Source organism: Amphiura filiformis, chromosome 17 (genome assembly GCF_039555335.1).
Source record: "Amphiura filiformis chromosome 17, Afil_fr2py, whole genome shotgun sequence".
In the NCBI taxonomy this organism is placed as follows: domain Eukaryota; kingdom Metazoa; phylum Echinodermata; class Ophiuroidea; order Amphilepidida; family Amphiuridae; genus Amphiura; species Amphiura filiformis.
The window spans coordinates 29362035-29376447 of NC_092644.1; the positions used below are offsets into that span (position 1 = coordinate 29362035).

A 14413-nucleotide genomic window follows, 5' to 3' on the forward strand; every position below is an offset into this window, starting at 1 on the left:
ATGGCATAATGGCAATATTGCTTTTTTTTTTTTTTTTTTTTTTTTTTTTTTTTTGCCGAGAAAGTTAGTTTTCACGGTCAATGGTAACCCAATCCTCAATAAATGACCACATTTTCTTGGAGCCGCCACATATTTTTCATCATCACTCATATTCGAGTGCCCGCCACCTCCACCTCCACCCCACCCATAGGGGAGGTGCCCCCCGATCCTTCACGGTACGGTACATCATAGGCCAACGGTAGGCCTACACGACGGGCCTTGGCGAAAAATAATGGGTCAATATCGAATTTTGTGTGCACACCTCCCTCGATCCTTCACGGTACGGTACATCATAGGCCAACGGTAGGCCTACACGTCGGGCCTTGGCGGAAAAAATGGGTCAACAATATCGAATTTTGTGTGCACTGAGAAGCTCTGAGCAGGGATCGCTCTGAGACGCAGGTCTGCTGAGACGTGCAAAGAAAGGTAGTAGGCCCTACTTGTTGCTCAAATTTGGTGGTGTGCGCCCTTGACTTTTCAAAATAATACTCATCGGGTCAGGTCAGGTCAGAGTTGAATGTTTACCATGTTTACCCGAACGAGGAACGAGACGGTGCCTGTTTTTAACAAGTATTTGGTAAGGAATCGATTCCAATTCCAGTGTATAAACATCAAAACAATAATTATACATAGCCTACAGTAAGACTCATCGTGGTCAATGGGCGGCATTATCGTGTTGCAAGTCATATGGCTAATGCGTTTTAAGCTTACTGGATGGACAAGTGAGTTGCAGCCGGACATCACCTGACATTGCTATCACTGTTGTAGTTCCAGTAACTGTAACTCAGTAATCTTTATTTAGCATTGTGACATAATTTGTCAGGTCCGTATAGTAGATGCCATTGTGTTTATGATTAAGACTGAAGTCTTGCTGGTAGGACTATATCAGTTGTAGTTATATAGCTATACAAATTCCGAATGTTTGACTTTAAGGACTTGTAGCAGGTGCCATAGGGTGTATTCAGTGTTAAATGTTTTCATGATAAATGTCGCAAAATAATAATAAATAACAACCTGTTTGACCTCTCCATATAAATTAGGGACTGTGCAATAACTAGTCCTGGGGTAGGGTAAAATGGGGGGGTGCAAGAAATTATTGGTGAGCCGAAAGCCGGGGAGCAACCGGGCAAGTGATTTTTGGCACACATTCATAGGGCATCTTGCACACGTTTCAAATAAAACGCTCTAATAAGTACGGAAATGCTTTAATATATACAAATTTTCTTTCTTGCTGCGCTTGCAACATACATGTATCTAGACCATTAAAGCTTTGCCAATTGGGTGCAAGGGGGGGTGGAACAAAGTCAAAGATTTTTTTTTGGGGGGGGGGGGCAAGTGTTTTTTGGCAGGCTGAAAGGTGGGGGCAAGCAATTTTTGGCGGGCTGTTCAGAAATTTTGCCCCAGGGGCGCATAATTATTGCACAGCCCCTTATATTCATACTTTGTTCACCTGTGTTTTCATATCATAAGGCCCTATGTCACTTGATCGATAAACGCAAAATAACAATTTAATCCTCAAAAACCCTTTAAAAGAAGGAAACACAAGAATATTGTAAAAAAACACAAAAATATCAAAATTCTCTAAAATACCGGAAAGTATCAGTAGCTATATTCTAGGATAACACAACACCCATCGTTCGAATGTATGTCATCGGCCCTAGGAACCCATGGATTCGATCCATGTAGGATAACACTGAATTTCAGGAGATATATTATAAAATAACTTGTGACAAAAGGGCCTCTTGCTCGAGATATGCCGGGTGAATTTCCATGTAAAATCACCTGGCAGGGGTGGGATTCGCTGACTGTGTATTCGGTGTACATATTGATCGACCACACGCACTGCGTTTATAACAATATAAGGAACTCACTTCGATTTCAATTTTATCGCTTTTTTTAAATCTCCAAGTCCAAAAGTAATCCAAAAGATTTTTTTTTTTTAGCAAAGGAAAGTTTTCCGGAAAAACGCACATGTGAATTATTTATTCCCCATTGAAAAGTGAAAAGTTAAAGCCAAAATTGGCACTTCCTTAAATTTTCACTGTTTGAAATTCAGGGGGGGGGGGGAAATATGACCAATTTCAAACATATTTTTTCACCTCTCCCCCAAAAAAAAACACCACCCAGGCCAGTGGCACCCACCATGCCCCCCCCCACATTTGCGCAATTTTAAATTTTTGGTTATAAATGACGAGGCACTAATGTCACCTGATCGATATTGGTTGCTGCAATGATAATGTGTACTACCCCTGGGGTGGTGAATTCTCAAAATGGTCTGCCAAAATCGCTTCCCCCCCTTTGGCGGTGCCAAAAAATCTTTGCCCCCCCCCCCCCCACATGCAAGATTTTGGGGAACCTGAATTTAAAACCGTAACTTGTCTTATCATATGTGAGCGCAGCGACCTGGAAATTGTGCATATTTGAATGTGTCCGTAACGTTTTCCTACACCTTTTTAGGGCGTAATATAGAAACGGGGCCCAAAATATCTGTGCCAAAGATCGCTTGCCCCTCCCCTTTCGGCCAGCAAAAAATCGCTTGACCCCCCCTTTCGACCAGCCAAAAAATGCTTGCTCCCTTTTGGCCTGCCAAAAAATCTTTGCCCTCTCTTATAATTCACCCTGGGGTACACATAATTATTGCGCCACCCCTAATGCAAAATAACGAAACATCTTAAAAACCCTAAGAAAGCACAAAAATATTGTAAAAAACCCACAAAAATTCACAACATTCTCTAAAATAACGGAAAATATCAGTAGATATTTTAAGATAATGTTCACTGAATTTCAGGAGATATTCTAAAATAACATTTTTAAGGATACTTTGCGTTATCGATCAGGTGACATAGGGTGAAAAATTTGTGGTGAAAACTGATGACAAATTATTATGTGTAATTTGCAGTCATTTATGGAGCAACAATTTCTTCGTACCGACGACTATGTATGTGGGTCATTCTTCGGTATAAAGGTGCCCAATTGCAGTCCTGTCACTTTCAGGAGTCGTAACAAAAATACGAAAAATGATTTCGAATTTTATTTTTTGCAGTTGTTTAGTATTGATGTTCCTTTTATCTTAAAACATCAAAATATTAAAAGAAGTTCTTATTTTCGAGAAAATTGCTTATACATGGTGTCACAACCCCCAAAACCCCATGTCCCGATTGGAATCTTCAAAACTTTTGATGCTGATATCTTTTAGTGGATAACTTCAGCATCGTAAAAAACACCGGAAATGACAAGTTGTTTATGGTATATTGTAGAAAAAGTTATTGTAACACATCTTTCATAGCCAGGAGTAAAAATAATTTCACCCTATATGTCTAAAATTTCCTGTCCCGATATTTGTGTCATAAGCTCCTGGAGAAAAAGACTAATTTTGTAAGGTCATTATAGGTCAAAGGTCACATGCATGTTGTCACATCGCCGCACATCGGCTCTTGTTTATAGTGCTTTTTATCTGTTTTGTTGGTGGATTTCATCCTATATTTGATTGTACCTTGGTTGGTAAAGCTTTGCTGCACACGCTTATTCAATTGTTTTTGGATTTAAGAAGCTGTACGTTGGACCAAACTTTGATGACAAACCCCTGGATGACGGTGAGCTTATTCCAATATGGCGGCTAGCCTGCATCTTAACACTCATGCTCAGCATAACAATAGAACCACCCGTGCTCACTGTAGTGGTAAAGCCAATCCAGCTAAACATGTTAAAGATCTGCATGAACTAACATCCTGTAGTGCCTCTCGAAACAGGTTTAGATGCACGCTCCTGCTTTCAGTGTTTGTAGTGGTAGTATTTAGATGCTTTCCTGCATGTCCCGACCACCATCAAGATTGTGTATTACATCAACATTATCATAATGCCTCTCATGATTTTCTCAATGGTGTTATTGATGCTCACTATTTACATCCTACATCAACTTCATATCATGCCATCAATATTACCCAAACCCCCTTGCTACTCACTCAAGAAAGTCTGCTCGCCATGAAGAGACTTAATTTACTCAACCTTGAAATTTTGAACAACCAGACAACATCGCTCTCCATGTTGATCCTATTACTCTCGGGTGACGTCCAGATTAACCCCGGCCCAAGATCTAGTGCTAGTGGTGCAAGTGTTGATATTTATCCATGCGGTGTCTGCGATGCCCCAGTTCTAGACTCTGACAAAGCCATAAACTGTGATCAATGCAACACCTGGTTACACATAAACTGTATCGGTTTCTCTGAGAAGGAATATAGATCCCTGCACAACAAATCCTTCTCCTGGATATGCTCAAAATGTTGTTTACCTAACTTCTCAAACAGTTTCTTTGAAGACATTGAAGCAAATTTCTCCAACTCTTTTAGCTCCTTGAGCACACATCAAGATTCTGATAACAGTGGTGATGATAGTGTCTTCCTCGACACTGTTGATGATGTATCAAGTGTTAGACCCTGTAATGATCCCCAAACCAACAAAATCAGAAATCAAAAAACAAAACCTGCTAAAAGGAAGCTTAAGATCATGACAGTAAATTGTCAAGGACTGAAAGGCAAAGGTAAACAGAAACTACTTTTCCATAATGAAAAGCCTGATGTCGTTATGGGTACAGAGTCCTGGCTCTCCCAAGACTACCAAGACACTGTCTTTCCAGAGGAATACCTTGTCTGGAGAAGAGACAGGAATGACCGTGGAGGAGGAGTTTTTATTGCCTACAAAAGCGACCTCATCCTCACGGAAATGTCAGATTATGGTAAAAACTGTGAATTCATTATGGCCAAACTTCAAGCGGTCAATAGTCCTACAGTATTTTTTGGCTGCATGTATAGACCTCCTGATAACAACCCAAAACCTCTGGAAGCACTAGCAGAAGATCTAGACAAATTGACTTCTTCTGAGTCATTACCTGTTATAATCCTGGGTGGTGACTTCAACCTTCCGTCAATAGACTGGTCTACAGACACAATTGCCTCAAGCCCCAGATATGGTAGAGAAGTTAATGAGAAAATGATGGAGATCTACCAGAATAACTGCTTGCAGCAACTGGTTGACTCGCCTACCCATGGCGACAATATCTTGGACCTTATATTTTCTACTGTGCCAGATGCCATCTCAAACATATCACTGGCTCCTGGCCTATGCAAGCATGATGCTGTTTTAGCAGACTGTGACATAAAACCCAATTTGTGACCGTACAGCACGAATGAGCCGTAAATTCCCTAAATTGTATTCTGAGTTACAGCGTAAAATGTGTACGAATGTCGTATTCAATGTCGTTGAAGGAGCAAAGTTTAACGCACTATAACCCCGCTTCTGGGTATCGTTGAAGTCAAATGATATACCATTTTAAAGCTTATGATGTATATTTGTTAAACATGAAATAAAATAAAATTGACCGGGGGAGGAATTTACGGCTCATTCGCCGTGAACGGTCACATTTGTGTAAGAAAAAGAAAAGAAAGGTCTACATATACAAGAAGGCCAACAGTGATCAAATACAAGAGGACTTGATCAAATTTGCAGAACAGTTCATAAGTCAGCAAGAAAGTAGCCCTAGTATAGAGCAAAACTGGACAAATTTCAAAAATGCCATCTTTGAAACCTTGGAAAAGAATGTCCCAAGTAAGAACCTGAAAGGAAAGACAGATCTTCCTTGGATTACGCACAAGATCCAAAGAATGATGGAACATCGTAGGAAGAAATATGACAAAGCAAAAAGAACTGGTGAAATCAAACATTGGGATGAGTACAGAAGTATCCAGAAAGCAGTGAAAAAGGAAATTAAAGCAGCGCATGATAGATACTTGTTGAATCTATTTGATGACACACAAGATGGGTGTATGAAAAGGTTCTGGAGTTACATCAGAAGTCAGAAGAGAGATAAAGTTGGTGTGTCACCACTGGAGGATGCTGGTACCTTAGCGTCTACAGGAAAGACCAAAGCAGAGGCCCTTTCAAAACAGTATCAGAGAGTCTTCACAAATGAGGACACTAGCCACATCCCCTCCAAAGGACAAAGCCCTTACCCTGGAATGCCGAACATTGTAATCCAGGAGGTTGGTGTGGAGAAATTGCTGAGATCTCTAAACCCCAGAAAGGCCTCGGGTCCAGATATGTTACCCACGAGACTGATCAAGGAGAATGCCACCATCCTTGCGCCAGTAGTAACAAGGATCTTCCAACAGTCCCTTGACTCTGGAACAGTGCCAGATGATTGGACTAAAGCCAATGTCAGCGCAGTCTTCAAGAAGGGGAAACGGTCAGACCCTGCAAATTACAGGCCCATCTCTTTAACCAGCGTAATATGCAAAACTCTTGAACATATCATCTTTTCAAATGTGATGGCTCATGCTGATGAACATGAGATTTTAGCCAAGTTCCAACATGGCTTTAGAAGGGACATAGCTGTGAAACGCAACTTATTAACACCATAGAAGAGTTGAGTAGAGGGCTGAATAAGAAGCAGCAGATTGATTGCCTGGTGTTAGACTTCTCCAAGGCATTTGACACAGTGCCCCACCAACGCCTACTTTACAAACTCGAGTACTACGGAGTGAGGGGAAACACCTTGGAATGGATAAGAAGTTGGATAATATCCCGTACTCAAACCGTAGTTGTAGATGGTGAATCTTCGAGTGCCGTCCATGTGGCTTCCGGGGTTCCTCAGGGTACCGTGATGGGCCCTTTGCTGTTCCTGTTGTATATAAATGACATCGGAGAAGGAGTTGACTCGACCATTAAGCTTTTTGCAGATGACTGCGTTCTGTTTAGACAAATTAAGGGGAACAGCGATGCAGATAAACTTCAGAAAGACCTGAATGAAGTGACTGAATGGTCCCACAGATGGCACATGTCCTTCAATGCCAAAAAGTGCTCTGTGCTGAAAATCACCCAGAAAAAGGAGCCTTTTGTTCACCAGTACACCATGAGTGGAGAAGAACTCGCCCATGTTAATCAGCAAACCTACCTTGGAGTAGAGCTGACGAAAGATCTTAACTGGGGACCACACATCCAGAAAGTTGTATCGAAGGCAAACAGAAACCTGAACATGGTTAGAAGAAACCTTAGCAATTGCACAACCAAGATCAAACGCCAAGCTTATCTGTCCCTCGTAAGACCAAGCCTGGAATATGCACAGACTGTTTGGGATCCCTACCAGCAGAAGCATATTGAGCAAGTGGAAAAGATACAGAGAAAAGCAGTTCGGTTTGTAATGGGGAACTATGACAGGACAGCAAGTGTAACATCAATGCGTCAGGAGCTGGAATGGCCAACCTTACAACAAAGAAGATGCGTTGCCAGGCTCACCATGTTCCACAAAACCCAATGTAACCAGTCGGCTATTAACATCCCAGACTATATCCAAAAACCCACCAGGCTAGTACGTGGTCAGCACAGCCAATCATACATCAACATCCAGAGTAGCACCAATGTGTACCAGTTTTCGTACTTCCCTAGGACAGTTAGATGTTGGAACCTACTTCCAGTCTACCTAGTACAGATCCCAACTCATACAGCATTCCAACACGGTCTCTGGACTCTCATCAACAGTGGGCAGATCATCGTAAACAGACCCAGGGATCCAAACTTTAGGTCACGACTTGGCGGCTGCAGTCAACAGCAACAGCCCATCGTGATCTACTAGCTTCATCACCAGTTGGATTTTTTACTTGCACTGTAAATATTGTCTGCACGGTTGTTTCGATGTGAACACATGTGATGTCACCTTTCCACCCTGGACAAGTATACCTTCAACAGGTCCTGTTCCAGTATCAACGTAGAAGTAGAAGTAGACATTTTTCCCTCATGTTGGCGCCATAAAATTCATCAAAACTAGAAGCATTTCGTCACTCATACGGGTGGGTACCTTTATTAGTCATCTCCGAACGCTTCTGATACCTAAAATGTTCGCATTATTTATTTTACTTTTTTCAAAATTACAACAGTTAAGCGTTTATTTCTATTCACCTCCTTTATTGACCATGTCATGTGTATGTTATAGTTTTACCACTAGGGTCGTAAGTTTGTTATGCCTCCACCGCGAGGCATACTGTTTTTGCAATGTCCGAGCTTCCGTCCGTCCGGATGCTGTATCTCGGGCATGGATGGGCGGATTGACTTCAGATTTTCAGGATAGGTTGGTCATGGTCAGAAACCCTGGATACTTTTTTTTGGGTGGGGTTCAAGGTCATATACTGCGGTCAAAGGTCATTTGAGGTCAACTTGTAAATTTGGTCTCATATGAACAGTTCAAATCCTATGGGCATGAAACTTGGTACAGTCAACATTTAGAGCCAAATTTTTGGAAGGTCATTTTGGGGTCACCAAGGGGTCATCTGAGGTCACATTAACAAAATTGGCCGTATGGCCTTAAAACTTGGTAGGTGCAGACAACATTTAGAGCCAAATTTTGGAAGGTCATTTAGGGGTCACCAAGGGGTCATCTGAGGTCAAATTAATAAAATTGGTCGTATGGGCATGAAACTTGATGGGTACAGGCAACATTTAGAGCCACATTTTTGGAAGGTCATTTCAGGGTCATCCGGGGTCACCAAGGGGTCATTGCAAGGTCATTTTGGGGTCATCAGGGTGGAGGCATCCCATTCGACGACTTGCGTCGAAAACCGTGACGTTTCTAGTTTATTTTGTAATATACCATCACGTCATATCCGTCACAATTTTGTGATGGAGATGACGTTCAGAGATGATTTTACTATGAGAGAATCATTTCCGTCACGCGACGGAGATGATACAGCAGAATTTCCATTCATTGACATCATCTCCGTCACTCTACAGATAATGCCCTGCGTTGACCTTAAAACTGGTCAAATGGAAATGTAATGATATGTTGCATAATCTTGGTTATACTCCCTTAACAAATGTTCAATATGCGACACATTTTTGGTATCAGTTGAAAATCATTGCAATTGTGACGGAGATGACGACGGCAACGGAGATGACATTAGCTGCAGAAAAAGCCAAAAAAAATATATCAAGCTGCTAATAAAGATTGAGCCAAACACTTTTTTACTACACTGGAGACATATCTCTTTCTTAATCTGTAAAAAAATTAACAGAAGAATCATTTTGAAATGTCAATTTTCCGAACGTTCAAATGTGCACCTTACCGAAGAATGACCCATGTATGTGAATGCACATTAACATTTAAGGTTATTAATTATTTCAAACTGTTGTGATTTGGTAGTTCACAGCATCTGGGCTTACCAATGTTAGTGAGCTTTGGCAAAAACTGCATTGCTCAATTAATAGCGAGCGTGTAGAAGAATTAAAATATCACAGATACACTTTTATAGGTGATGCGGTTCTTGAGTTACGTTGTAAGGAGGGCTGAAACAACAACACTTTTGTAAAACGCACATAACTCATTAACAACAATAAATTAATTTTGCAAAGTTTGCGAAGTATATGATTTGTAGAATGAACTTTTCCAAAACATCAAGGTGTTAATAATATTTTCAATAATATATTGATCTAGAAAATGAAAATCGATTTTTAGGTTGCTTCGACCAACAATACCTCGTTTACCCTTAAACACATACACAGCACCTGTTGGAACTGGGAGTTTCAACTGTTGCTATAGACGTTTTATTGAAGCACAAAGTGGGCCTACCCTACTTTGTCCTTACAATCATCCCCCTGTTCATGTCTGTACAATGTACAATGTAGGCTACTGTGACTATGAATCAACATCATATGGCCATTTTAGCCATAAAATTGCCCATTTTTACACCATATTTCAGCACTTTAGCTTCACTATGTCACATTTTTTCTTTCTCATTCTCTCACCAAAAGTGACCTGATCATACGTACGACAACAAGAATTTTATCTTTGTGCCACTTGGGAACTAAGCTTCCTGGGTTTAAGATATAAATGTATACAAATAAATGTGAGGTCAAAGGTCGTGTAGGGGTCATTTGAGGTAATTTTGATTCTTCACAAATTTGCCTTAATCTCATAATTCGGCACGGACACATTTTCACCATAATTTATTAATCTGTTTGTTTTAACCTGGTGTTTCTAATTTTTTGTGTGTATGTGCTTTGGTTTTTACAGATATGCAAAACAACCACGGGCACCTGTTCCAGAGTTAATGAAGACAAAACCGTGAACTCAACACATGTATTATGGTGAAACTTAAACTAAGAGGGACTTAATATCCAAATATGCTACATTTTATCATCAGTTGATGACTATTAAAACTGTTCGTGACTTGATTGTGAGTGAAAAGTGTTTCATGATAAATTGAAGCCCGATAAAACCAAAATGAGGTATTTTGCAAGTTTCAAGTGCACTTCGTGCACGAAACACTTTTCTTCTTTTGAGTATTTCAAGAGACATAAAAAACGGCATCAAAGACGCTACCAGTACCATGACAAGGCAACTTCCACAATAACTAAAAGTTGGCGTTATTCGAGTAGGTCTGTGTTTATGAAGAAATACAACAGAAGAGTACAAGTAAACTTGCCACAGCCAATGCAGGGAATTGAAATAAATGAAAATAGCCAGTACTCAACATTGGAGGTGGAGCCGAACACATCGCCTCCAAATCAACAACATCATCTTAAGTGTGAAATTTGCTGCCTCCTCAAACCTGACGATACGTTAATAGAACACCTACATGCACAAACTGCACATATCTGTACATACTCTGGTTCAGGGCATCACCAGTACATGCAAGGAAACCTGCCACAGCCAATGAAGGGAATTGAAATAAATGAAAATAGTCAGTACTCAACATTGAAGGTGGAGCCGAACACATCGCCTCCAAATCAACAACATCATCTTAAGTGTCTTATTTGTTACCTACTCATACCTGATGATAAGTTAAATGAACACCTACAAACTGCGCATACTAGCACATACTGTGGTCCAGGGCATCATCAGTACTTATATATTAAAAGTCATCTTACTAATGAGCATTACTGTGCGTATTGCGAGAAATATTTATCAAAGAGTGATCTCAGAATTCATCAGCGATCACAGCATTTTCAGTGCAGCGATTGCAAGAAGTATTTCACACACAAAAAAGGTCTTAGAATCCATCAGAAGTCTGCGCATGCACATGTAGGTTGTGTGTATTGTAATATGCGTATTACAAAGAGTGATCTCCAACTTCATCTCAAGTCTGAGCATTTCTGTGAGTATTGCAAGAAGTGTTTCGCAAAGGAATATCTCAAACTTCATCTCAAATCTGAACATTTTTGTGAGTATTGCAAGTCGTTTTTCACAAAGGAAGATCTCAATCTCCATCTCAGGTCTGAGCATTTGTGTGTATATTGCAAGACGTTCTTCTCAAAGGGAGATCTCAAACTTCACGTGAAGTCTGAACATTTTTGTATTTATTGCAAGACGTTTTACTCAAAGAAAGATCTCCATCTCCATCTCAGGTCTGAGCATATGTGTGTGTATTGCAAGACGTTCTTCTCAAACGGAGATCTCAAACTTCATATGAAGTCGACTGAACATTTATGTTCGTATTGCCAGAAGTCCTTCACTCACAAAGATCTGAAACGTCATCTCACGTCGGAGCATTTATGTGTGTATTGCAAGAAATATGTTGAAGTTCGAAAACTCCATCTTGAGTCTGAGCATATATGTATGGTGTGCAAATCGCATTATATAACAAGGAAGCGCTCGAACTTCATCACAAATCTGAGCATTTATGTGAGGATTGCCAGAAGCTTTTTACAAAGGAAGATCTCAAACTTCATCTCAAATCTGAACATTTATGTGTGTATTGCAAGACGTTCTTCATAACTCTCAAACTTCATCTGAACTTGGAGCATAAATGTGTGTATTGCCAAAAGTTCTTCACAAAAGGAGACCTGAAACCTCATCTAAAGTCGGTACATTCTTGTGAGTATTGCAAGAAACCTTTGACGGAGGAATGTCTCAATTTCCATCTCAGGTCTGAGCATATGTGTGTGTGTTGCAATATGTTCTTCACAAAGGAAGATCTCAAGCTTCATCTGAAATCCACAAAAGGAGATCTGAAACGTCATCTAAAATTTGTATAAAAGGTTTCAAACTACACACTCGTTATGATTATTTTAAAGCATTAATGGTTTATAATAAATCTCTTTATGGCCTGGCGCCACATTTAGTGCAGGGCCTTACCATACTTACGTAGCAAAATCGCCTCCCGTAGGACTTGCATGTTTATTTTGATTGTTGAACTGAAATCACGTCTACATGGACCAATGAATCAAATGAAATATGCTGCCAATTTTTCTGATGGGGTTAAGGGGTCAAATCCAAGTTGGCGGCCAAGTTAAATAAGAAAAAATAAAAATGGTCCGACCAAGTTGTGCAATACCTCAAAATCCTGTATCATTTTCAACCAAATCTGTGCATGACACCGTAGCCGATAATACTACCTTAAGGAACAAAAAAGTAAAGGTTACATACATCTAGGATGACTGCTTTTTGAGTTAGAGAGTGTAATATGCAAAAGGTCAACGACCTTTTGTGCGCTGCTCGATTTGTCAAAATTCTGATTGAATCGAAAATGGGTCTCAAAATATTTAGATTGACGCAGAGAACAAAAAAGTATTAGTCTTGCATCGATATGAATCCTAATTTTAATGCAAGATGGTACTATATATATGGTCAAGGTGACCATGGTGACATAGGATCATATGGTGGTTTATACTGGTTGACCTTTGACCTGCAGTTTTATAACCTTACATTTTAGATTATGCAAAACTATAACTTTTTTGTTTCTTACGTCAAGCTTAAAAATTGGAGACCATTTTCGCTTCACTCAGAGTTTGGTTCGGTCCGTTGGCACGAAAATTTCGAGCTAGCGACAAAGGAGGCTCCATCTGTAGATAAATGGACTTCCATCACACACACTGTCAAAAACCTGGTCACTGATAATCGTCTTAACTTCTGGTGAGAGTACATAAAATCTTGTTGAACAAGATCATTGAACTTGAAAACCTAGACCTAACATGGAGATCAATAATATATGATCTCCCCAGAGGTGTCCTCAGCTTTGCCGTTCGTCTGCCATTGATTTCCTACCAACATTCAGCAACCTCAGAACGTGGGAAAAGGGTCAAAACTGGATGTAAGTTATGCGGCAATCATGAGACCTTTAATACTTCACGCTCTGAACAACTGCCAGTGTCACTTAAAAACAAGGTAGCTACCCCTGGCGCCTAACTATTGGTAGTGCCCGGGGCAAGAAACCAATTTGGCGCCCCTATCCCCCCACCGAGAATATCTTAGACGCGGGCAATTTTTGACAAATAGGGCCTACCACTTATTAATTTTGGTTACTAGAAGTTGAATATCGGTCTTAAAATGTTCTTTCGATCGATTATCATTCATTTCATATTCATTTCATATATATTTATTTCACAATCGTGGCCATGGGCCAAATTACAGAGAAATATTACAATTATAATTAAATACTTAGAATAACACACAAATTTAAAACATTTATAAATACACAAGTATTGCACATGGTAGTATAAATAAACATGACACATGGAAAATATATTATTACAAGGACAAAGATATGAAATTTGCACAAATAAAATAGGCCAATTACAATGTAAAATATCACCAAAAGATTTGATTAAAAAGCACTAAAAATCAAAATTTAACCTGCCAGCAGGATAAAATCTTGATGAAAAAATGTGTACATCCATAACAAAACGATGCACCCGTCGGTCGCCACACGCGTCCCACCCCGCACAACAGCCAGGAACAAACACCAGACCCATCCCAAGCGGAGGCCACTCCAAATCATCCGCAAGTCACATGGCCAAGGAATACTCCCAAACCACGTGACCAGGGACGACCCAAAGCGACATCCACCCGAGACAAGTCCGGCTTCTACTCCCAGCTACCATGCGAAATGAGACACATGTAGCAGCCGACAAGCGCATCCCTCTGACATGGATGCACACAAATTGAATTAAGATAAAAGCAAGTGGGGCATTTAATGCATGTTTAAAAGTGTGACATAAAAGGGATGGGGCTCTGTTTGAAACGTTTCGTGTTGGCCCTGAGTTGTGTATGATCTTGAGCATTGCGCAAACTTCTGCCATGGACCGAGATTCTGGTGGGGGGTAATAAATGACTGGTTCTTAGACTGTCTCTCAGTCCATTGGCAAAAGTTCGGCAATGCTCAACCCTTCTGTCTTCTAGCTTTTTAATATTGCACTGTTGTATTGACTTTGAATATGAGATGTATTTATAACCAAGTATGGTTCTAATCGCCCTTCTTTGTATGCGCTCAAGATCACTAGCTTGTTTACATGTGAGCCCCGAATGCCAAACCACATCAGCATACTCGAGCACTGGTCTGACATAGCTTTTGTAAACGACCGTAAGTTCATCCTGGTCAAAGCCAAATCTTTT

General features: G+C 40.3%; 1 protein-coding gene across 2 annotated transcripts; it reads left to right on the forward strand.

The window, feature by feature from the left end:
* Positions 1 to 534: 534 nt before the first annotated feature.
* On the forward strand, positions 535 to 13362 carry LOC140137589 (uncharacterized). 2 transcript variants are annotated; one of them, XM_072159315.1, is made up of 2 exons: positions 535 to 616; positions 10094 to 13362. In XM_072159315.1, exon 2 carries the CDS (start codon positions 10304 to 10306, stop codon positions 11795 to 11797), a length of 1494 nt encoding a protein of 497 aa, XP_072015416.1. In that variant the 5' UTR covers positions 535 to 616; positions 10094 to 10303; the 3' UTR covers positions 11798 to 13362. The 2 variants fall into 2 exon arrangements, with proteins under 2 accessions (XP_072015416.1, XP_072015418.1); XM_072159317.1 differs by lacking the exon at positions 535 to 616 and adding an exon at positions 665 to 862.
* The last annotated feature ends 1051 nt before the right edge of the window (positions 13363 to 14413 follow it).